General features: G+C 44.4%; 1 protein-coding gene across 1 annotated transcript in view; it reads right to left on the bottom strand.

The window, feature by feature from the left end:
• Nucleotides 1-659: 659 nt before the first annotated feature.
• The window catches only part of etnk2 (ethanolamine kinase 2), a 67378-nt gene continuing 41427 nt past the window's right edge, over nucleotides 660-26610 (bottom strand). The window contains exons 5-9 of the mRNA XM_084316290.1: nucleotides 22525-22667; nucleotides 14914-14997; nucleotides 7404-7564; nucleotides 2879-2952; nucleotides 660-795 (exon numbers count right to left, since the gene is read on the bottom strand). Coding sequence (XP_084172416.1) covers nucleotides 723-795; nucleotides 2879-2952; nucleotides 7404-7564; nucleotides 14914-14997; nucleotides 22525-22667 — 535 coding nt within the window. The 3' untranslated portion in view covers nucleotides 660-722. The remainder of the gene's footprint in view (nucleotides 796-2878; nucleotides 2953-7403; nucleotides 7565-14913; nucleotides 14998-22524; nucleotides 22668-26610) is intronic.

A 26610-nucleotide genomic window follows, 5' to 3' on the forward strand; every position in this document is an offset into this window, starting at 1 on the left:
GTTTCCAATGCCAGTCTTGAGGAGGCTGTGGGGCCAGTATTGGAACCATGTCATAGGAGAGGCTCCAGCCACTATTGGCTCAACTACCAGGGCCTAGCCTCAGGCTGCAGTCACTACAGCCAGTCACGACTAACTCTAACCCACGCTGCAGTCACTACAGCCAGTCACGACTAACTCTAACCCACGCTGCAGTCACTACAGCCAGTCACGACTAACTCTAACCCACGCTGCAGTCACTACAGCCAGTCACGACTAACTCTAACCCACGCTGCAGTCACTACAGCCAGACTAGTGGTTCAGCTGCCCACAAAGGGAATGCATTACGCTGGGTCAATCGATTTGTCACAAAATAAATACAGATGAATCAACACACACACACACACATTCATATGTGCACTCACAAACACAGCACTCATGGCAGTTTTGGAAATCCTGATGAGCTAGCGTTGTGAGATGGAGGAGTATTAAGAGGAACGAAACAGTAACTAACCCTAATGAAACAGTAACACGCTTGTTGTAAAAAAGGGGACTGGGTTTGGAAAACATGTAGAGGTCCATCCAAACTCTGCCCCCCGAAAGTATTCAGTATCCCCATCCCGTAGGAAGCCCCACTGTAGAACCCCTAAAAGTATTCCCACCCGCTGCCCCCCCCCCCCCCAAGCCCTTCAACTGAAAGTGTATCTGGTCCTGTGGTCATTAGCTAATGGAGCTCTCCTCTCCTCTCACTCTGGGATCTGCAGGGCCATCAGGGCAGGCTTGGTCTTGAAGTACTGGTTGAAACGTAGCACAGCGTACCTATGGGGAGAACAAGAGGGACAAGAGAGAAAACTTGTTGTAATAACAATAATAATACAACGGATTTATATAGCGCTTTTCCGAATGCTCAAAGACCCTTTACAAAACAAACAATACATGGGGGACCCTGATGTAAACGAGACGATAGTCTTTCTCTGGTCTGCATCCCCTTAACAATTGTGTGTATTGAGCCGTACTGTATTGTACCCATTCTGCAATCTGTTAATACAATTTTCAATCAATACAATAGCATTTTTAGTAAGGTACAGTCTCTCTACAGTTTTAGTAGAGAGAAAATAAAAAAGGTGAGAGCGGAAGGAGTTCATGGGTTGAAAGCCAGGGTAAAAAGGTGGGTTTTGAGGGCTTTTTTGAATGATGAAAGAGTGTCTGCATGACGGATATGGTTGGGAAGGGCGTTCCAGAGGGTGGGGGCAGCTGCAGCGAAGGCCCTGTCGCCCCCCCCAGGTCAGGAGTTTAGTCCTGATGGGTTGGAGGAGGTTAGCATCTACGGACCTGAGGCGGCCGGTAGGCGTGTGGTGGAGAAGGAGGTCAGAGAGGTAGGAGGGGGCCAGGTTGTTGAGGGTAGGTGTGGTGGAGGAGGAGGTCAGAGAGGGAGGAGGGGGCCAGGTTGTTGAGGGTAGGTGTGGTGGAGGAGGAGGTCAGAGAGGGAGGAGGGGGCCAGGTTGTTGAGGGCTTTGAAGGTGATGATGAGTAGAATTTTTTTTTACCGAATCCTGTACATGATGGGGAGCCAGTGGAGATCGTGGAGGATGGGGGTGGTGTGGTGTCATTGGAGAATGTCATTGGTGATTTTTTTTTTTTATAATTTTTTTGCATTTTTACAGATTTTCTTGGTCACGCAGGACCGACAGAGGAGAGGGCGAACGGGAGGAGAGGTGGGGAGGACATGCGACAAATAACGTCGGGTGCTGGGATCAAACCCGCGTAGGTGCGCGAGGCACTATGGTATGCGCCACGAGGGCGCCCCTTTGGTGACCTTTAATAGAGAGGTTTCTGTACCGTGTTTGGTGCAAAAGCCGGATTCGGAAGGGTTCGTAAAGGTTATTGGATTCAAGGTGGGATGTTAACTGAGTGGCAACCGCTTTAAAAAAAAAAAAATGCCAGAAAGGGGAGGTTGGAGAGATGGGGCGGAAGTTGTTGAGGGTGTCAGGGTGGTAGCGAGCAAAACAATAGAGCAGACAGGCTACACATCTATAAGAAAACCTTTTATATTATACTGTGGAGAACTAACGGCTGCAGAACTCAAGAACTATTAGGAATGTCTGACTCTTAACCACCAAAACATACACAGTCTCTAACGTATGACGTATATCATGCCAGTTAGGGTACCTTGTGTATACCGTTTTACTCACTCTTACTCATAGTATATATTCGTATATGTGTGTGGATGAGCCAGATGAATTGTGTGCTGAATAATGAGAGCGTCCAGCTGTTCAGTTTTACACACAGAGCGACAGGGAGAGTAGCTCAGTCCTCCCTCCCCGGGTCTGTTTCCTCTCTACAGTATGTGTGGCCCGGGGGGGGGGGGGCTAGGACGCCTCTTTTGCCTTTCATGTGCGGCGGGGGGGGGGTCACTTAGTGTTATGGGAACTCATATTGAAAGGGGGGGGCGATATATGTGGGGGTTTTGGGCCTTGAGTTTCAGTCTTTCATCATAGCGTGTTGGAACACCGACAGAGACGGGGCCAACCCATGACTTATGTAATACTACTGCACAGAACCCAGATATGTCTATACTACTATACTTATACTACTATCCATCATGCTAATTATGTCTACATACTACTATATCTATACTAATACCTATAATGCTAATATGTCTATACTACTACCTATCATGCTAGTATGTCTATACTACTATGCACTCAGAGCGTAACACTCAAGTTTGTTACTATTTGACAAAAAATCGTACTGACCCTTAGCTGCCAGGGATGTATAGATGTGGATGTATTTGGATAAAAGCACTAACATTAACCCTAATGACTAAATGTGAATGTAATGTAAATGCACGCGCACACACACACAGAGATGCACGTGTAAACACACAAACTCCCTCACTTACCCGAGGAAGTCAAAGTCGATGGAGGAGTACTTGGCCTGGATTAGCGCCCAGAAGCCCCAGAAAAAATGAGAAGCCTTGAGACACAAATGAAAGATAACAGAGTTAGACTAAATAGAACAAGGACATAGTGTGTGTGAGTGAGATAGTGTTGCAACTTGCCAGTGATGTTTCCCATGACTAATAAAACTCATGACAACACTGGTATTACCGGCGCCACCAGAATTTAAATTAGCTCAATATTTGAATGCTACTTTGAACTTTAACACTATGTGCTACATTGATCCACTGTGCGTGTTGTTGACATTAGGTTATCTTGAGTGTAATACCTTCCGTCACTTTTCTATCTGTTCATTGACAGATAGAGCTTTTTTGCACTTGCGCAGCAATTTAAATTCTCACGTGTTCCATACAAGCTCTCGCCAGACGCACCAAGCTCCCGGTAGCCCCGCAAAAAACGACTTGAATACAATAACATTTATTATATTTAATATTATTAAGAATGTGACAAACACAGTCAAGTTTAACATCGAAAAACTTCAGGCAGATCAGACCTTGCCTGCCAGTTAATGCTGAAAGGATGTTTCTGCATTCAATGATTTTCTCACACATCGAGTACTGTTTTATCAACTGGTCTCTATCATATGTCACTACTCTTACACCAATAGAATTACTCTACAAAAAAGCCATACAAGTATTTGATAGGAAACAAATTTAATTTCATCACTGTAATGTTTTGGAAAAATATAACATGCTAAGTTTAGAGAATTTCCAAGTTTTCAAATATACTTGTTTCATGTATAAGGTTCTGCATGGACTTGCCCCTCCCCCATTGAATGAGTTCATCCAACAGAAAGCAGACACTGGCATTACCACCAGGGCCATCAGTAGAGGGGACTGTAAGGTGCCTTTTCTGTATACTACCTTTGCAAAAACTGTGTTCTCTGTAAAAGGTGGTAACTACTGGAATAGCCTACCAGTTGTGATTAGAGGGTATCCGTGTTCAAGACCCATCTTAAACGGCATCTTAAGGCAAACCAGAACTGTGATCATTTTTAATCTGATTTAGTTTATGTAAGTTGTTTCTTGCTTTTATTATTGATTGTCACAATGCTTTTACCTTATACAGAAAAAAGCATTTCAGAAAAAGTATTCTGTATTTTACTATGACAACTATTAAAGAAACTTGAAACTTAAGCAGGCAAATTATTTGAAAGATTTTTGCTGTCTCCTGCTTAGGGACTACTGGTGTAAATGAGCATTTCTGCTACAATCCGGCATGTTTACATTTTGTATTTTTTGTGCTTGATGTTCATTAACATGTGCTGTCCCTAGGGCTGACCTTCGAATTTTTTTTGGCAATCGAAGCTTCGGGGCCGAGCTTCGATTTTAATTCGAAGCTTCGAATTAAAATTATAATTTTTCTTTTTTTAAATTTTTTTTTTTTTTTATCTTATGTTGTGGGACTTGTACAGCACTTTGGTAAACTTTGTTGTTTTTAAATGTACTCTATAAATAAAGTGGATTGGATTAATGAATTAAGTAGCCCCTTTCGTGACTGTGACACAGCCAACACGGCTGTGTGATTTAATTCAAGGTGGATCGCTGTTGTCGTTTGAACAACTTCAGATTTCATGGGAACTACCAATCCCCCAAATCAAGAATGTTTAAGATGAATGAAGTAAGATTTTGATTATTTGAAATATGGCCTGTGTAGACTAAACTATGCACAGAATTATGTCAGTCTACAAGGTCCGGCAATGTAGACCTTGTAGACTCCACTACAGACCAATTATCAGTGAATGTTCATGCATTTTTAAGAAGGGCTACTTCCACAAAAAAACAAAGAACTCACCAAAACATCTCAGTAGCACCGTATCTAAATGTTCTATTTCATATATGGAGATTCATATTTATTTATGTATTGCATGCATTTCTACATTTTATTTCCTATTTTGTTTATTCATCCCAGTATCTTTCTTTCTTATGTGTGGAATTCTACAAGGCATTTACATTCACATTTACATTTAGTCATTTAGCTGACGCTTTTATCCAAAGCGACTTATAAGTTCTGTACGACCGGTCATCAGGAAGGATACAACTCTATCAGCTGAGTAACAATATTCATCAAAGTGTTGCGTGTTACAGTGTAGGTTAGTTTATTAGGACAAGTGCATGACAGTAAGGTTAGTTAGGGTTAGATTTATTTTATTTTATTTCAGATAATGGTTGAAGAAGTGCGTCTTTAGTCGACAGCGAAAGATTGGACGGGATTCGGCTGTCCTAACTGGGGTGGGTAGTTCATTCCACCATTGTGGGGCAAGGACTGAGAATAGGCGTGTAGGTGGTGTATATGTGTTTGAGGATGATATCCTTCAAACAGGCAATAGTGATGATATAATTTGGGCAGTGCTGAGCTGGGTTACTTTCCTCCAGTGTATTTGTCCCCCGGCCCCACCCAATGGCCCAATTAATTTTTTTTTCTTTTTTTTTAAACTTCGATTTTTTTTTAATGTTCGAAGCTTGTGCCATCGAACGAAGCTTCGAAGTATTTAAGACAGCCCTAGCTGTCCCTATCAAATAAATGATCAATCACAATCAATAATACATATTAAAAATCTATATCTTCCTTTTTAATAAAATAGGCTCAGGAATCAGGGTCGTTAAATATTTTACAATATTTTTGCTAATGAAGTGAAACATTTATCATCATCAACTATCCAGTTAAATTTTTTTTTGATCCACTTTTTCTCCCATTTTCTATATTTTTCTCCCATCCCAATTTCGTATCATCCAATTCAACCCTCCCCTGTCACGAACGCTGTTTCTTGCCTCCCACAAGCCGGCTGCAATGTGGACTAAGTCATACATAGCACAAGTCCCCTCCGGTACTTGAGGTAACAGCAGTCGCATCTTTTCACCTGCGCAGCTCGATCTCTCAGTGGCGAGGAGTAACGCGTGGGAGGCTCACGCTGCCCCCGACACTCCCTGATTCTACTGCGCAGGCGCACCAACCGACCTGTAGGAGTCGCTGTCCACAATGCCCGATCCCCACCCATCAGTTTCCCACCCCCTAATATGGCCAATGTGTATTAGTACGGACGACCAGCTAAACTGAAGGCAAATGTGGAGCGCTGGGCTCGAACAGGCGAGCCCAGCGTCTCCAGATTTTGTGGCGAGCGCCTTGCCCACTACGCCACGTAGCCGCCCTAACTATCCAGTTAATTTTTATAGTGTAACGCTACTTCAAATCATTGAACGTACAGAGAGAGGGGAAGAGAGACGGGCTCATCCCCGAACGAGATTCATTGGGCACTAGTAAGATTATACGTTGCGCATGTTATGACTTTGAACGTCTGCCATTTCCACCGCAAACAACAATACGATGCGTCGCTCATGAATATGCAAATTGACTAAATGTCATCGTCGATTACGTCTACATGGTCGTGACAGCCCTAACTCTGAGTAACAGTGGTATCACTACTACCACGGCGAGCCTAGTGTGTGTGTGTGTGTGAGAGCATGTTTATGTTTATTAGGATCCCCATTAGTCATCATCAACGTGTTGACTATTCTTCCTGGGGTCCTCACAGATATACACATACAAATATGAAACATTCAGTGTAAATCAGTCATATATATATCACATACATAATCAATAGAAAATAAAACAAAAGGTCATAGGTGAATCCATTTCACGATACCTTTAAAAAAAAACACACACACACAAAGTAAACACAAGAAGTTTGGATAACATGGCTGCAGCTACACTCATGCATGACATATATTGATTTCCTTCCGGATTATGGCTCCTTTAAGTTTCTTTTTGAAACGGTCCTTGTTTTCCGTCCGTAATGATATGTAACGGGATCCTATTCCAATATGTTACGGCTCTATACATTGCAGTTTTCTTTAGAGCGTTGGTTCTAGGCAGAGGTAGGGTAAAGAGACTACTTGAAGCATGTCTGGTATTATGGTCATGTATCGCGCCAAGTATCGATATTTAATTATTCATAATTTTTTTTTTTTTTTTTTTGTATAAGGAAGTTGCATTGTTCATTTCAATACCTGTAATAGTACAGTAGTTCACACACACACACGTGCATTCAGTTAAGTTGGAATATGACTGTAATACAAACAGTTCAGTTTGTCAGGTACATGCAACACAGATTACAGTGTTTTTTTTATTTTTTATTTATCCTTTATTTATCCAGGAATGTCCCATTGAGATACAAGATCTCTTCTTCCAGGGAGTCCTGACCTGCTTGAGAAAATACCATGTTCTGCAATAAAAATGATTGAAGTGAGATGAACAGACTGAACTTTATTTTATTAGATAAAACATGTTGACAAAGTTTTACTTTGCAGTTGAAAAAAGGTAATAAATAAAATGTGATCAACATTTTTCTTTTGCAATACTCAGCGCATCGCGATATATTTAGTATCGCGATACTACCATATCGTGACGCAAGTATCGCGATAGTATCGTATGGTGGTCTCTGCTGCGATTCCCACCCCTATTCCTCACCAGGGAGAACTTGTTGACCTGGACGTAGAGCGTCTCCAGCTCGCGCTCGCTGACCTCCTCCGTGTTCTTGGTGAGCAGCTTGTAGGCCGGCAGGTAAACCCGGAGCCACTCCATCTGCATCTCGCGGCTCGGGTACAGGCCGTAGTCCAGCTCGCTCATCCCTGCAGCGACACACACGGCATGAGAGGCGGCTCTGTGTCCACGTAAAGCAACCCTGGTAGCCCACCATCTGATTTTGTTTCACCTTTATTTCCCCCAGGCAAGTCATTTTAAGAGAAAATTCTTATTTACAATGGCAGCCTGGCTAGCGACAAGAGCCACTTGAGGGAAGGGGAGTGTGGGCTAGAAGATAAAAACATGTTAAAAGCATAAAATATATCAATAATAACTACGCTAAACATTCAGCACAGGAAAACACAATCTTCTAAGATCGACCATCGATTCACAAATACCGTAATTCCTCTAATAGTGACCCGGGCTTGTATTTGCTTAAACTGTAGCGGGTACCAGGCTTGTATTAGGAGGAGGCCTGTATAAGAGAGAGGCCTATATTTCTAATTTTCAAACAGATCATAATGAATAAATCAACATTTTGTGTCAGTTTGAACCCAGTAAAATGTACTGGGTTCATTTATTGAAACCAAGTACTGGTCATTTCAACGTTTTCAAAGTGAAATCAAGTAACTTTACCGTAGCAGCTCAGTATGCAGCTCAGTATATTAGTAACCCGGCTTGTATTAGGAGGCCGGCTTATAATTGCTTAGCTCAAGAGCGCACCCGGCCATTAATAGAGACCCGGCTTGTAATTGAATACCGGTCACTATTAGAGGAATTACGGTATATCTACTGTAGTATCTAATCTATCAAATACCATATCTAGTATCTAATCTATCAAATAACACACCTAGTAGGGGTGTAACGGTACACAAAAACCACGGTTGTGTACGTACCTCGGTTCATTTCGGTACAGTGGGGGGAAAGTTTGCAAGAATGTGGCTTTCCATGTTCCACTCGGGGGTGACGCAGTAGTGTGCAGTTACTGTTAAGTAGGGCTGTCAACCAATATTCTATATTCAAATGAATAATCGGAAAAATATATATATATAAAAAAATAAGTTCAATTGTAAAATTTATATTAGATTGTAAAAAAAATATATAAAAAAACAGCCCCCGGCTGTCTTCCTCTCAACTTCTCTGAATGCGCTGCATGGCAGATTGGAGACCCACGGGCCACGACGTCACTTTCATTGAGCTGAAGAACGTGCCAGTAGTAACAACAGCTACAACCACAACAACCATGGCATGATGGCAGATCATTCAGAACCCAACTCGGTCGTAAAGACAGTGATTTGCACTCTGAGCGATCTAAAAGCCCCGGTTGTTAATACTAATATTTTGATCAACTTGTGGAACCTCGAGACAAAGTTGTAAACTACAGCTGCAGGGTTCCCACGCTTGCCTTGAAAACATTTTCCATGCTACCTCCTGATTTTCCAGGTACCATATTAAGTGATGATCTATAGGCCCCTGAAGCTTTCCGCCCCCATCCGCGCCCCCCTCCCCTCACACACACAACCCCCTAGGACACCTGACTACTTACTTGATTTAAAAGATGTGCCAGTCAAGCCTATATTGTAAATGCTTAGAGATTATGTCTTATTGATAATATCAATGCATGAAATAATGCAACAAGCTGTAGATCAGTGGTCCCCAAACTACGGCCCGCGGGCCTGATCCGGCCTGCCTCCACATTTGGCCCCGCCCCCTAGAGCCCCGGCGCTTTAAAAAAATGAATAAAAATAAAGATTTTTTTTGTTTAAGATGGCAGCATCCCCATTGTCGGTGCTGAATGTTGGTTAGTGTTTGATATTTCTTTTTGGTTTTTAGTACTTTTAAACATCCATTTTTAGTAAGTAGTAGTTTTCATTTGATCCTATACATTTTTCATTCACCGATTTGTGGACTTTTTTTTAGTGTCCTGAAAAGCGCCTTATAAAAAAAAATGCATTATTATTATTATTATTATTATTATTATTATTATTATTATTATTATTATTATTATTATTATTATTATTATTATTATTATCATCCAGGAGGGAAAGACACTTTGGATAGTAGGGACTGCATCTCTGCCTGTCCTGGCCAGGAAACACTTTGCAACTGTGATCTCCTCTGGCAGTAGTCATGGATATTGTAATGTGTGGCGAGGGGTTGCAGCAATTCCACTGAGAGAAACTGGTCTGAGGCTGGATAACATGTATGCCTGTATGCCTCTCATACGTTGTTCTCCAACTCATGAGAACCTGCTCTCAAGCTCTTGCAGCATTCTGTCGAATATTCTGTCGAGGACTGGATAGAACAGTCTCTGTCTCAGCTGATCTCCTGAGCTGAGGTCTGAGCTTGTGCCACAAGATGACTCAACTACATACTCGTCCATCCTTTTCTGCTTCCCCCTTTGGCTGGTAGTATGTTCCTCAATCCAAAGGCCATTACATAGGGCCTTTGTCCTGTCATACATGTCCACTGCCATCTCTGAGGTGCGATAACCTTTGAGTGTGTCCTGCACTGTGCTTTTAAATAGTACAGAGCTAGAGCTCTCCTCCGTCATCCTCTACTCTCTTATCCTCCTCTTCTTCGCCCCTCTTCTCTTCCTCCTCCCTCTTTCCTTCTGTGCCTTCCTGGTCCCTCCCCCTCTCCACTCCTCTTCCTCCTCTCTACAGTCTGAAGATCTGAATGGTCATGATCAATGATTTTTCAAAAATGTCTCACCCCAAATGTTCCTATTATTAGTATCATTTATTTAACGAAAAAAATGAAAAATCACAAAATAGTTAAAAGTAGAACAAGACTAGACTGGTCATGTCAACTAGTATAGAAGTAATGTCACAGCCTAATGTGAAAATGTATTGGTAGTTAGCTATCAATGCAAGCTAGCCAACACTAGCTAGTTAGTTAGCAAGCTGAATGTTGGCTAGCAAGATTGTACTGCATGTGTAATGAATCCAAATTCAAAACAAACTCCCCTAAATGTGGTGAATAACACGGTTTTAGGAAAAGTCAATGAGTGAAATAGTACATATGGGGATCAAACATAGTTCTAGTATTTTAAAAGCAAGGTAAAAATTACCTCAACAATTCTAGTGTAAGCTGCTAGCTAGCAAGATTGCACTGCTTACTAACTAACGTTGATACACCCAGATTTACCACACAGTTAAAACACAGCTACTTGCATAAGAAGTTTCACTGTAGATGTCAAGGCTCCTGTGTTGGCTGGGAAATGCATGTATTTGACCGTTCTATTGAGATCGCGAGTAACGGTTCTCGGTTATTATTCCAGAAGTCCACCAATCCGAAACTATACTTTTAAAGTCCATATCACCAGGTTGCCTGCATCAATTCCAACATCCAATATACCAGATATGATGCCAAGAGCATGCTCTAAAAGCTGTTCACATGTAAAGGGTTTTTATAAACTCATCTTAATTATGTGCTCAATAGTTTCATTTGATTACTATTTTACACATCATCCAATAACATTTTCCAGGACAACTGTTTCAATTTCCATGTAAGTGTTCACTTTTGCTCAGTTTCCATGACTTTTCCATACTGGAAAATGAAAAAAAATTATTCCATGTTTTCCAGGTACCGTGGGAACCCTGAGCTGGCCTTGGGGATGGGTTGGGTACCGTTCACATTTGATACCTTTTTTCTGTACTTTAGTCTCAAAATCTACCTACCTCAGTTGTAAAAAAAATATCCAAACTTCAAATGATTTATTATCATTATTATTTATTTAGAACAATTTGTTAATATATATATAACACACATATCCTTAAATAAAAAATAATGTTTTACAAAATAACAAGTATAAAACAATTAAACAAACCACTCCAGTAGCAGCAATGAACTATTCTGCTGAACTAAAAAGGTACACGTCATCTATATATTTAAATAAATATACCTGAAGATGTCGATGCCTCAGTGTCGTTGTCTGCATCTAGCTTTGTAAAGTTGTGACCGTTTTTGGCTTACCATCGCCCCGACTGCTTTGTTGTTGTTGAATCAAGTCAAATCCTAGGTAAGAGTGTATTGTGCATGTGAACGTTGACGTGAACGTGCGGCACACTTCATAGGTTTCGTGGTAAACTAATGAATTAGAACTTTGAATTAAGTTCCACACACAAAAAAAAAGTTCTGCACGTGTGTTCCGTTAGTGCAGGGGTGCCCAACCTTTTTTGAACCAAGATCTACTTTTTAATTTGCCACCTAGCCAAGAGCTAACAGCCCAAATTTGACCTACTCTCGGCTAGTATTAGTAGTAATAGTAGATTAATAATACCCATTCAATATGCACATGACAGAAAATATTATATGGCATATAATATTTTCTGTCATGTGCATATTGAATGGGTGGGTATATAATATAATATGATATTTTATACATCATTGTAACGGTGTAGTGTAGGAATTACAAGAATGACAAGAATGTTAATGAAATGAATGAATATTATCAAACAGAATTGTTTCTGTATACACATTTATAAACGATCAAGGCATATTTAGCCATTTTTTATGCTTTCACATTCGCTTTTCAAGAATAAACAAAAACAAGACTTAATGGGAAGGGTGTGCTTGTACATTTGAACATAGTTCCATGATACGTGGCTGCGTTGTGCTGAGAAAGAGGCGCAGATCCGCTTCTACTCTCAGGTGAGATCTGTATTTATTTTGTATTAATGTCAGAGCCGAGAATCCCGCTTCACAGAGGTATGTTGACGCAAACGGGACAAGCTTTCTCAGCGCAGCATTACACAGCACTGGGTAGTCGTTCCGGACTGATATCCAGAACTTTGCGAGGGCCTGTCCAGTGAACTTGACTTTCAGTAGCTCGTCACACGAAAGATCGATCAACGCCACCTGCTCAGACAGAGGGAGGCCTGTTGCGAGAGTCATGTGCAATGAACGGATCTTGGATCCAGTTGTTCAAATTGTCCGTGCTCTTTCTTTCGTTGAAATAATTCCGAAATTGATCAATGAGCCCTTCTGTGTGGCTACAGATGATGGACTTCAAATCATTAAATACGGGCTCTGCTTACGTTTTCAGCACAGTTTTCTCTGCTCTAAAACCGTAGTTGCGAGTGACTGTCCAGGTTAAATTAATCAAATCAGCTTTATATGCTTGGCCCAGATGATATACCTGCGCAGGGCTGTCTGTCACGCACGCTCGCGCTGCACGTCGCGGCACTCTGCGCTCCTCTGACTCACAAAAGACCAGATGTGGCCTCAGTGATTAACCCTGCGCAGGATGTATGATGTGTGTTGAAATACTGTGCCTCCATTGATGCAGGGGCGAGACGTGGCAAATACACACAGCAGGGGCGAGACGTGGCAGATACACACAGCAGGGGCGAGACGTGGCAGATACACACAGCAGGGGCGAGACGTGGCAAATACACACAGCAGGGGCGAGACGTGGCAGATACACACAGCAGGGGCGAGACGTGGCAAATACACACAGCAGGGGCGAGACGTGGCAGATACACACAGCAGGGGCGAGACGTGGCAGATACACACAGCAGGGGCGAGACGTGGCAGATACACACAGCAGGGGCGAGACGTGGCAGATACACACAGCGGCCAGCAGGGGCGAGACGTGGCAAATACACACAGCGGCCAGGTGGGCGAGACGTGGCAGATACACACAGCGGCCAGGTGGGCGAGACGTGGCAAATACACACAGCGGCCAGGTGGGCGAGACGTGGCAAATACACACAGCGGCCAGGTGGGCGAGACGTGGCAAATACACACAGCGGCCAGGTGGGCGAGACGTGGCAGATACACACAGCGGCCAGGTGGGCGAGACGTGGCAAATACACACAGCGGCCAGGTGGGCGAGACGTGGCAAATACACACAGCGGCCAGGTGGGGGAGACGTGGCAGATACACACAGCGGCCAGGTGGGCGAGACGTGGCAGATACACACAGCGGCCAGGTGGGGGAGACGTGGCAGATACACACAGCGGCCAGGTGGGCGAGACGTGGCAGATACACACAGCGGCCAGGTGGAAAACTCCATCCGAGTTGGGCTCGCAGATTTTCGCTTGATCTTTTTTCTTTTCTTTTTTTTGCCAATGCGCCTACCTAAATAATTAGGGATGCACCGATATGAAAATTTGCCACCGATACCGATTGTTCAACTAACACAATCGGCCGATACCGATACCGATTCCGATATTTGTGGCAACAATTTTTTTTTTAAATATCTTTTAAATATTTTTTAAATATTTTTTTTTGTAATATTTTTTTTATGAAACTACTGTATATTTGTGTTACAAATTGTGCTCACCGATATGAACATAGGCCTCTTTACTTACTTAAAAAAAGGAAACATCAAGAAATAGCACTATCTCTCTCCCAGTATGTTCTGCAGGGCTGCACCTAGATACTAGTTCTATTGTCTATTGTCTCAACCAATGAAATTTTGATTGACAGTCGATTCTGCCAATTACGTCACACACCGCTTACACCCGCCTCTGCTGTTACCACCAATCGGCAAGCGGTATACATTTTTTACTTCGGCTTTTGTCCGCCATTGATTTTGAGTTGACGAGAGCTTTTCAACAACAACAACAATGGCGGCGCGGCTGACGTTTAGCTTTTAGCTCCGCAGGATGACTTAAATGAGGCATAATGATTTTACTGCAACTAATGTTATAATAAAACAAAGCCTTTCTATACATGTGTCTGATTGAAAACGTTATTAACAGATTGCAGAATGGGTAAAACTCAGGGCTCTGTGAGCAACGGAAGGAACTGAGCTAGTATGAACGCTTGCTACGTTCGGGTAAATAATATGCTGATGTTATTGAACGTGTAACACTAACTATATAACGTTAATGCCACAAAACGAATGCCTTGTTAAAGTTAAAGTAACTTTGATGCAGTAGCTTGTGTGTGTGTGTGTGTGTGTGTGTGTGTGTGTGTGGGGGGGGGACTGGGGACGGCGTTGTGCAGGTTGCGAGTGAACTTTTTTTTGTCTTGACGCTACACAAATTGATGGATATTTATCGGCTACTGCCATCGGCACATTCGAGCTTATCAGCCGATAGGCCGATTGCAGTCAACAAGGCAAATACCGATACCCGACCGATACATCGGTGCACCCCTATAAATAATCTCATGGTCTACTTGAAACCAGCGCGCAATCTACCGGTCAATCGAGGTCGACTGGTTGGGCACCACTGCGATAGTGGTTAAAGTAACGTTGCATTCGTTCTGTACACAACGCGTACTAAATCGAAGGTCCATTTCGGTACGAATATGTGTACCGTTACACCCCTAATATCTAGTATCCAATCTATCAAATACCATATCTAATATCTAATCTATCAAATACCATATCTAGTATCTAATATATCAAATTGCCTAGATAAATCGAGAATCGATTTTTTAAATCGAATCATGACCCCAAGAATCAAAATCAAATGGTGAGAGTCTCACCCCTACATACCTGCAAATTCATTGAAGTGGTTTCCAATGTCAAAGGCCTGGTAGTTGTAGCTGGAGTACTCGTAGTCTATGAAACGGACATGACCTGGAGGTAACGAGAGGAGAAGGACAAGATATCAGACATGTGGAACAGGTTAGGGTTAGAGGTCCAATGTCAAAGGCCGGGTAGTTGTAGCTGGAGTACTCGTAGTGGTTTTGTTATGATGCCCCTGTAGCTCATGGAATGAACTCCAACAGTCCTTAGACAGGCCTGTACATTGCGACATATATGTCGCACGTGCGACACTGACGTCAGTCTGTGCGATGAATGAATTGACTTCAGTAGCACTGGTGCGATGGCCCGTGGAGCAAGCAAAAAAAAATAAAGTGTGACGGTAAATTGAATGGACCACAGCGCCACGCTATCCACTTGGTACTTGTAGTCTCGTGCGATTAAAAACAATGTCCCGTCTCGCGTAGAGTCCATAATCAAACACCAAATCCCATAATCCCTAGCGAACAATATCCCCGCGACTAAGTTGCGAGCTCAATGTACACTGACTGGGTGACTTCGACAAGATGAAGCGCTTTTTTAAGGTATTAAATCCAACAAAAGAAGTACAAGATCAAAACCCCAAACGAGCCCGAGAGGGACCACCGTTAATAGAAACGAGACAAAAGGAGAAGATTAACAAGATGTACAGATATAACGCAGAGTGGGAAAATGATTTTCCGTGGATATTTTTTAATGAGGAAGCACAGCTATTATTATTCTGTCACTGGTGCCGGGAGACTCCGGAAAAGATCCGATCAGAGAATCCCTTGACTCGCGGGTAACAATATCCTAAAAAGGGATAACATTAATAAACACAATACGTCCCATCGACACATTCTTGCCCGGGATGCCTTCAACGCTAAACAAACTCCTGAGCGCGGGCCGGTGTTCTGCAAAATCCTACTCCCGCACCCTCTTGCACTCGCTGAGTAAACAGACGACCAGAGCGGATGATGCTGATCTCCGTGAGGTAAAGTTTAAGATGAATGTGGCATATTGCATCGCCAAGGAAGAAATGCTGTTCACTAAATTTAAGCCGCTAATTTTACTCTGTAAAAAGAACTCCATCGTATGGCTACTTAAATTCCCCTCCGGGATCAATAAAGTATTAATTATCTATCAATCAATCTATCTATCTATCTAATAACGAGACAATATGCAAATAAGGTAATAATAATAATAATTCATTTTATTTATAAAGCCCTTTTCATTCATGCAGAGTTCCTTGTACTTAGTTCTGATTAATGCAATAGTGTGTGTGTGTGTGTGTGTGTGTGTGTGTGTGTGTGTGTGTGTGTGGATCTGAAAAAGTGGCCAGCAGACATGATGCTGGAACTGTGACACGTGTGCAGTGCACACACACACACACACACGCACGCACACACACACACACGAATAATAATAATAATAATAATAATAATAATAATAATAATAATAATAATAATAATAATAATAATAATAATAATACATTTATTTATTTGGTTCCACAAATATGTACAGGTGTTTGTATGCATTATATCTATTTGTTATGTTGGTTTCTAGGTGTTTCTAGGTTGGTTTCTAGCTTTCCCTGTAATCTGAGTCCACACCAGCGCTGCCTGGTCTCGGACTGCTTCATATCGGTTATATGGTTATGTCCTTGTTCTTTTTGTTTTACATTATGGGCAAATAAAGAAAGAATTTGTCTAAAAGCATTTCTTGTTAAAGTTTGGATTTTGTGTGCCCTGTATGCAAGATTCATGTCCCTTGCCAGTCACATACCTATTTAAGTAATGAACTGCACTACTTGTGGTTGTTTTTAGAGATTTTAGAGACGTTTTATACTCGTGCTACAAGATTTTGGCCTGTGCTACAAAACTATCAACCTCTGTAGCACCAGTGCTATGTGCAAAAAAAGTTAACGTACAGCCCTGCCTTAGAGCTAGAGATTCTCCCCTCTGTTGCAGAGTTTAAAACCTTGATCTCCAACCTTTGTCGATCAAGTTGTACATGTTTTAATTGATTTGTTATCCTTGCTCTTTGCCTCATGTTGTTGTCTTATTGTTAAATGATATGATGTGTGAATGTATGACTTATCTTTTTTTGCTTATTGTACACTTGACGTGACTGTAAATGAGGGAAACCTCAGTTGCCTCTCGAGTATAAATAAAGGTTTGAAAATAAATTAAACATGCAATAGTCAACAGGACAGAGGTAGACCGGGTACCTGGTGACATTTCTGTGCAGTTTTGTTTAGCTTAATTATTTGTGAAAATTGAAAAGGCCCATCGCTACTTTGAATCTCAAGTTGCACATTATGCTAATTCTCCATATTCTACAGTAGATAGCATGAATGTATTTTTCGTTGCGGAAACAAACCGTCGGGTTCAAAAGAACAAAATGAGACATTTGCAGAGAATACGAAGCTCTGCATTGGCTTGCACCGGCTCGCTAACCGGACTAGTGGGATGCTCCGCACCAGCTCCCATGTGTGGTCATCTAGTGGTTCAGAGGTCCAGTTAGGGTACCGTGTGGTCATCTAGTGGTTCAGAGGTCCAGTTAGAGTACCGTGTGGTCATCTAGTGGTTCAGAGGTCCAGTTAGAGTACCGTGTGGTCATCTAGTGGTTCAGAGGTCCAGTTAGAGTACCGTGTGGTCATCTAGTGGTTCAGAGGTCCAGTTAGAGTACCGTGTGGTCATCTAGTGGGTCAGTGGTCCAGTTAGGGCACCTTGTGGTCATCTAGTGGGTCAGTGGTCCAGTTAGGGCACCTTGTGGTGATGTGTGGTCATCTAGTGGGTCAGTGGTCCAGTTAGGGCACCTTGTGGTGATGTGTGGTCATCTAGTGGGTCAGTGGTCCAGTTAGGGTACCTTGTGGCCATGTGTGGTCATCTAGTGGGTCAGTGGTCCAGTTAGGGTACCTTGTGGCCATGTGTGGTCATCTAGTGGGTCAGTGGTCCAGTTAGGGCACCTTGTGGTGATGTGTGGTCATCTAGTGGGTCAGTGGTCCAGTTAGGGTACCTTGTGGCCATGTGTGGTCATCTAGTGGGTCAGTGGTCCAGTTAGGGCACCTTGTGGTGATGTGTGGTCATCTAGTGGGTCAGTGGTCCAGTTAGGATACCTTGTGGTGATGTGTGGTCATCTAGTGGGTCAGTGGTCCAGTTAGGGTACCTTGTGGTGATGTGTGGTCATCTAGTGGGTCAGTGGTCCAGTTAGGGTACCTTGTGGTGATGTGTGGTCATCTAGTGGGTCAGTGGTCCAGTTAGGGTACCTTGTGGCCATGTGTGGTCATCTAGTGGGTCAGTGGTCCAGTTAGGGCACCTTGTGGTGATGTGTGGTCATCTAGTGGGTCAGTGGTCCAGTTAGGGCACCTTGTGGTGATGTGTGGTCATCTAGTGGGTCAGTGGTCCAGTTAGGGCACCTTGTGGCCATGTGTGGTCATCTAGTGGGTCAGTGGTCCAGTTAGGGCACCTTGTGGTGATGTGTGGTCATCTAGTGGGTCAGTGGTCCAGTTAGGGCACCTTGTGGCCATGTGTGGTCATCTAGTGGGTCAGTGGTCCAGTTAGGGCACCTTGTGGTGATGTGTGGTCATCTAGTGGGTCAGTGGTCCAGTTAGGGTACCTTGTGGCCATGTGTGGTCATCTAGTGGGTCAGTGGTCCAGTTAGGGCACCTTGTGGTGATGTGTGGTCATCTAGTGGGTCAGTGGTCCAGTTAGGGTACCTTGTGGCCATGTGTGGTCATCTAGTGGTTCAGAGGTCCAGTTAGGGTACCGTGTGGTCATCTAGTGGTTCAGAGGTCCAGTTAGGGTACCGTGTGGTCATCTAGTGGTTCAGAGGTCCAGTTAGAGTACCGTGTGGTCATCTAGTGGTTCAGAGGTCCAGTTAGAGTACCGTGTGGTCATCTAGTGGTTCAGAGGTCCAGTTAGAGTACCGTGTGGTCATCTAGTGGTTCAGAGGTCCAGTTAGAGTACCGTGTGGTCATCTAGTGGGTCAGTGGTCCAGTTAGGGCACCTTGTGGTCATCTAGTGGGTCAGTGGTCCAGTTAGGGCACCTTGTGGTGATGTGTGGTCATCTAGTGGGTCAGTGGTCCAGTTAGGGCACCTTGTGGTGATGTGTGGTCATCTAGTGGGTCAGTGGTCCAGTTAGGGTACCTTGTGGCCATGTGTGGTCATCTAGTGGGTCAGTGGTCCAGTTAGGGTACCTTGTGGCCATGTGTGGTCATCTAGTGGGTCAGTGGTCCAGTTAGGGTACCTTGTGGCCATGTGTGGTCATCTAGTGGGTCAGTGGTCCAGTTAGGGCACCTTGTGGTGATGTGTGGTCATCTAGTGGGTCAGTGGTCCAGTTAGGGTACCTTGTGGCCATGTGTGGTCATCTAGTGGGTCAGTGGTCCAGTTAGGGCACCTTGTGGTGATGTGTGGTCATCTAGTGGGTCAGTGGTCCAGTTAGGGTACCTTGTGGTGATGTGTGGTCATCTAGTGGGTCAGTGGTCCAGTTAGGGCACCTTGTGGTGATGTGTGGTCATCTAGTGGGTCAGTGGTCCAGTTAGGGTACCTTGTGGTGATGTGTGGTCATCTAGTGGGTCAGTGGTCCAGTTAGGGTACCTTGTGGTGATGTGTGGTCATCTAGTGGGTCAGTGGTCCAGTTAGGGTACCTTGTGGCCATGTGTGGTCATCTAGTGGGTCAGTGGTCCAGTTAGGGCACCTTGTGGTGATGTGTGGTCATCTAGTGGGTCAGTGGTCCAGTTAGGGTACCTTGTGGCCATGTGTGGTCATCTAGTGGGTCAGTGGTCCAGTTAGGGCACCTTGTGGTGATGTGTGGTCATCTAGTGGGTCAGTGGTCCAGTTAGGGTACCTTGTGGCCATGTGTGGTCATCTAGTGGGTCAGTGGTCCAGTTAGGGTACCTTGTGGTGATGTGTGGTCATCTAGTGGGTCAGTAGTCCAGTTAGGGTACCTTGTGGTGATGTGTGGTCATCTAGTGGGTCAGTGGTCCAGTTAGGGTACCTTGTGGTGATGTGTGGTCATCTAGTGGGTCAGTGGTCCAGTTAGGGTACCTTGTGGTGATGTGTGGTCATCTAGTGGGTCAGTGGTCCAGTTAGGGTACCTTGTGGTGATGTGTGGTCATCTAGTGGGTCAGTGGTCCAGTTAGGGTACCTTGTGGTGATGTGTGGTCATCTAGTGGGTCAGTGGTCCAGTTAGGGTACCTTGTGGCCATGTGTGGTCATCTAGTGGGTCAGTGGTCCAGTTAGGGTACCTTGTGGTGATGTGTGGTCATCTAGTGGGTCAGTGGTCCAGTTAGGGTACCTTGTGGTCAACCCACGCAAACAAGGGGAGAACACTCCACACAAAAAGGCCCCCTGCTGGTAGTTGAACCTATTGTCCTATTAATGTCCCTCTCTGCATCTCATCCAAATAGCATTGTTACACACATGAATCATCAACAGGTGATTTTCATTCAAGCTGCACAATAGATTATGTAGTTGTCAGACCACTTCAAACGCATCAGATCCTTCACTATGATTGACGTCATCACTGTCCCAGCATTCTGGCTCAGAGTCCTTTTCATTTATATTATAGAGATCATCCTCCACACGTTCCAATGCTTGTTGAACATTATAGCTCTATAGCCATTTTATTATAAAACCAGGGATAAAGCGTCTCTCTCTATCCCCCGTCATGCGCAAAGGAGCACGTGTCAGTCTGACGGACCAATCTGCGGAGCGTACTGGGGTAAAGAGGAACGATAGGAATTTTCCCATTGGTTCTCCCAGCCCACGTGACCATTTCTAGCATTTCCATTGGCTATAGGCTAAAAGCTCAGTGACAGATGTAGAAATAGATTGATAGATACAGCGGATTTGATGCAGATGCATTTGGAAGAGAAAACAACCATACTTCCGCACACTGCCAGCCGGCTTGTGGGCAACGGAGAGATACACTCTGAGCTCATCTGAACCGATTCAGATACAATTTAAAGCAAGTCTTTATCACAAACGGTTCCAAAGATATTTTATGTTTTTGCAAAATATGTCTAGTAGGGGTGTAACGGTACACAAAAACCACGGTTCGGTACGTACCTCTGGTTTGAAGTCACGGTTGGGTACAGGTTTTCGGTACAGTGGGGGAAAGTTTGGCTTTCCATGTTCCACTCAGGGGTGATGTAGTGTGCAGTAACTAATTCTACTTGTAGGGCTGTCAACGAATATTCTATATTGAAATGAATAATTAGGCCTGCCGCGATAAGCAATAAATCGATTAATTGCCGCGATAATTAAAATGAATGCAATGATTTTGACGGGCGCGATTAATTGCTATTTGCGCGTTTGTTTTAATGAGGCGGACCCAGTGCCCCTTGTCAGTCACTGTCCGTGTTGGGAGGCGGGCCGCTGGCTTTACTACAGAGCACAGCACAGGAGCTCCGTGGGGCTAACGTTACCCCTCATTGTGTCTATTCTACTAGCATTAACGTTACTCATACAAACAGAGTAAACACAGTTTTCAATCAATCAATCAATAACAACATTAACGAGACCCTCGTTGTGTCTATTCTGCTAACGCTAACGTTACCTCTCATTGTGTCTATTCTACAAGCGTTAACGTTAGCTAGGCTGTCTATGCTAACGTTAACGAGCATTAGGCTAACAAGCTGTAACGTTACCAGTCGCGTCTATTTGCTAACGTTAGCATTAGGTAATAACCGGTTTAAAATGGATGGTGATTACCTCACGTTGTGTCTATTCTACTAGCATTAACGTTACTCATACAAACAATCAATAGCGAGTTATATTGATCACGCTATGTACGATAGCCATGCTAAAACGCTAGCACAACATTAGCACCTAACCTAACAACAAGCCTTAACAAGTCAGCGATCTTTTTGCGAGACTAAACTCTCCGCTCGGTGGCAAATTGTGTTGATGTCGGTTTTGTTTAATCAATAAATGAGGCAGAATACACAGTGACTGTATCCTTTGTTTATTGCACTTGTGCCTGCTGCAAACATAATGATTATGAAATCCTAGAGACGCGTCTCTATTCAGTGGTCTGCAGTGTTTCACGTGACTTTTCTGGTACCCAAAAAGTACCTGATAATCACAACAATACTTCCGGTCCGGTCGGTGGGCTTCAAAATAAAAGTCTTAAACACCGGAAAAGACGGAGCGGTGGGCTTCAAAATAAAAGTTTTGGGAAATAAATTTCTCCAAAAAAAAGAATTCTCTAACCGGTCGCAATAATATCGCTTATCGCGATATTTTCGGGGGCAATTAATCGCCCAGCAAAATGTGTTATCGTGGCAGGCCTATGAATAATCGACTTGTAAAAAAATATATATATATTATATTAGATTGTGAAATAAACAGCCCCCGGTGGGCGGTCGTTAGTGGTTAGAACATACCGTTGTATTCGTTCGGTACACAGCCGTACTGAACCCAAGGTCCAGCACTGAAACGGTTCGGTACGGAGACGTGTACCTTTACACCCCTAATGTCTAGTGTTGTGTGGGGGGGCACGACACTCAGCTTTAGAGGGTTAAGGTTTTCAAGACCCCACGGGACCCTGCTTGTTAACTCAAAGGCTGGAGCCTCGCCCGGCCCAGACGCCCACCTTCTTTGCCGTTGCGGATGATGTTCTTGCAGAGCAGGTCGTTGTGGCAGAGCACCACGGGGGAGCCCAGCGTGGAGAGGTGCTCCTTCATCCACGCCATCTCCTGCTCCAGGACCGCCCGGCTGGGGACCTCCTGCTGGATCCTGGAGGGAGGGAGGGAGGGAGGGGAGGGAGGGAGGGAGGGAGGGAGGGAGGGAGGGAGGGAGGGAGGGAGGGAGGGAGGGATAGAAATAAATACTTTAATCATCCCGAGGGAAATTTGGCACTACAAATCGCTCACAGTAAACATTTAGGTAGACAAAACAAATCACGAATAAGAATAACAAAAAAATGCCTAAGAATAAGGAATAAAATAAGCCTAAGAATAACAGAATAATAATAAACTACAGTCCGGGATTCACATTTCACATTCCCTCTGTTATGTATGTACAATCTAATGTAAAATAAGAGAGAGATCATCCGTGAGTCTGAAAGGAGCAGCTGTCAGTGTGCCAAGCAGCCTGTCAGAAAGCAGAGGCCCTCTGCAGATATAAAATAAAATATACAGTAAAAAAATACAGAGATCTACATTAAGTGTACAGTAAGTGTAATTTGACAATGTTGTTTTAAATGTAAGAGTCCAGGAAGATGGTTCTGTCACTCTGTGCTCAATGAGGCACAGAGATGCATTGTAAAGTCTGATGGCTGTCGGAATGAAGGACTTCCTGTGCCGTTCAGTGCTGCATTTATTATTATTATTAGTCTAGCACTGAAAATGCTCCTCCTGTCAGCCAAGTCTGTGTATCGTGGGTGGGAGGGGTTTATTGTCCACGATGGCCTGGAGCTTAGCAAGGCTAAGGAGAGGGAGTGTGAGAAGGAGGGGATGACTCGTGTGGGAGGAGTGGGGTTGGTTCTGCTCTCGGCTGTGAAGGTGTGGTACTACAGAGTAGGGCCGGGGCGATTCATTGAGTTTCAATATTTTTTTTTCTCACTTTTTTTCTCCCCGTTTTCTATTTTCTCCCATCCCAATTTCGTATTTCCAATTCTCCCCTCCCCTGTCTTGAACGTTGCTAGACTATGCCTCCCACTGGTCGGCTGTAGTGAGGATAGAAGCCTTGCATCATGTGTCCCCTCCGGTATACGAGGAGGCAGCCTGTCGCATCTTTTCACCGCAGCAGCTCGAACTCTGTGGCGAGGAGGCTCACGCTGCCCCCGATACTTCCTGTTTCCGCTGCACCGGCGTCACCCAACCGACCTGTAGGAGCCGCTGTCCACAACGTCCAATCCCCACCCACCGGCTTCCCCACCCTCTAACACTGCCAATTGTGTTAGTATGACGACCGGTCAAGCCGGTAGCAACGCAGAGCGCTGGGCTCGATACCAGCATTTCCCGCGTTAGTGGCGAGCGCCTTGCCCACTGCGCCACTCAGCCGCCCTATTGAGTTTCAATTTCAATTAAAAATGTTGGGTTCCCACGATCATGAAGACAAGATCATTGCATGCCGTGTTGCTCTCAGTTGGTCTTCACAGTGCTGTGATTCGCCCCCCAAACAGCAGCTTCAACTCGTGTTGAGAGGGAGGAGGGAGCCCAAAATGTAAATAATTGACCACAGGAAAAAAGGTACATAATTTACATTATGTTATAGCCATAAGTAATATATTTACGTGTTGGATAAGTAATATATTTACATTTCGTATGGGCAAAAGTCCAAAACAAATGCTGTGACCGGGAGTCGAAACAACAATGATTGTGGTTGCGGGTGAGTGTAGAGCCATATGGAATCCGCGATCACGGAATTGAGCAATAAAAATGGAATCAACTATTAAATTTTTTTTTCCTTTTTTTTTTTTTTTATGTTGTGGGACTTGTACAGCACTTTGTTCAACATTGTCAGTGCTGTAAAGTTTAAACCTTTTTAAATCTTAGACAAACAAAACATTTCATATGGCTCTAGGTGAGTGCTCTCACCACTAGAGTAAGTACTCACCCACCCTGATACAAACACAGCTCTCACCACTAGACTAAGACAACCACCCTGATACAAACACAGCTCTCACCACTAGACTAAGACACCCACCCTGATACAAACACAGCTCTCACCACTAGACTAAGACACCCACCCTGATACAAACACAGCTCTCACCACTAGACTAAGACACCCACCCTGATACAAACACAGCTCTCACCACTAGACTAAGACACCCACCCTGATACAAACACAGCTCTCACCACTAGACTAAGACCTCCACCCTGATACAAACACAGCTCTCACCACTAGACTAAGACCTCCACCCTGATACAAACACAGCTCTCACCACTAGACTAAGACACCCACCCTGATACAAACACAGCTCTCACCACTAGACTAAGACACCCACCCTGATACAAACACAGCTCTCACCACTAGACTAAGACACCCACCCTGATACAAACACAGCTCTCACCACTAGACTAAGACCTCCACCCTGATACAAACACAGCTCTCACCACTACTAGACTAAGACACCCACCCTGATACAAACACAGCTCTCACCACTAGACTAAGACACCCACCCTGATACAAACACAGCTCTCACCACTAGACTAAGACCTCCACCCTGATACAAACACAGCTCTCACCACTAGACTAAGACACCCACCCTGATACAAACACAGCTCTCACCACTAGACTAAGACAACCACCCTGATACAAACACAGCTCTCACCACTAGACTAAGACACCCACCCTGATACAAACACAGCTCTCACCACTAGACTAAGACACCCACCCTGATACAAACACAGCTCTCAGTCATCACTAGACTTACGGCACGGGCACACTGCTGACGAATGAACACGGACGGACGGGCGGCTGCCTCTTCACTTCCGCTCCCATGTTAACGGACGATAGTAGGCACACTGGCCGCAAGCGGGAGCGCGCCTCGCAAGCGGCTCCCGAGCGGCTCCCGAGCGGCAAGCTATTTTCGCTTCAATCCTATTCGAGGCGGCGTGGGAGGCGTGCGCCACGCGTATTGTCGCTGTCCCAATGTAAATGTGCCTTCCTCGGTGCGCTTCCGCGCGCTCAAGTCGTAGGTCCAGTGTGCCTGACCAGGCGCGCAATCTCACGAGGGAGCCGCGCGTGAAATTCATTCGTTAGCAGTGTGCCCGTGCCGTAAGACACCCACCCTGATACAAACACAGCTCTCACCACTAGACTAAGACACCCACCCTGATACAAACACAGCTCTCACCACTAGACTAAGACACCCACCCTGATACAAACACAGCTCTCACCACTAGACTAAGACAAAGACCTCCACCCTGATACAAACACAGCTCTCACCACTAGACTAAGACACCCACCCTGATACAAACACAGCTCTCACCACTAGACTAAGACACCCACCCTGATACAAACACAGCTCTCACCACTAGACTAAGACAAAGACCTCCACCCTGATACAAACACAGCTCTCACCACTAGACTAAGACACCCACCCTGATACAAACACAGCTCTCACCACTAGACTAAGACACCCACCCTGATACAAACACAGCTCTCACCACTAGACTAAGACACCCACCCTGATACAAACACAGCTCTCACCACTAGACTAATACACCCACCCTGATACAAACGCAGCTCTCACCACTAGACTAAGACCTCCACCCTGATACAAACACAGCTCTCACCACTAGACTAATACACCCACTCTGATACAAACACAGCTCTCACCACTAGACTAAGACACCCACCCTGATACTAACACAGCTCTCACCACTAGACTAAGACACCCACCCTGATACTAACACAGCTCTCACCACTAGACAAAGACCTCCACCCTGATACAAACACAGCTCTCACCACTAGACTAATACACCCACTCTGATACTAACACAGCTCTCACCACTAGACTAAGACACCCACTCTGATACAAACACAGCTCTCACCACTAGACTAAGACACCCACCCTGATACAAACACAGCTCTCACTAAGACACCCACCCACCCTGATGCAAACACAGCTCTCACCACTAGACTAAGACACCCACCCACCCACTCTGATACAAATACAGCTCTCACCACTAGACTAAGACACCCACCCACCCACTCTGATACAAACACA

Source organism: Notolepis coatsorum (assembly GCF_963971535.1).
Source record: "Notolepis coatsorum genome assembly, chromosome: 6".
Taxonomy (NCBI): Eukaryota; Metazoa; Chordata; class Actinopteri; order Aulopiformes; family Paralepididae; genus Notolepis; species Notolepis coatsorum.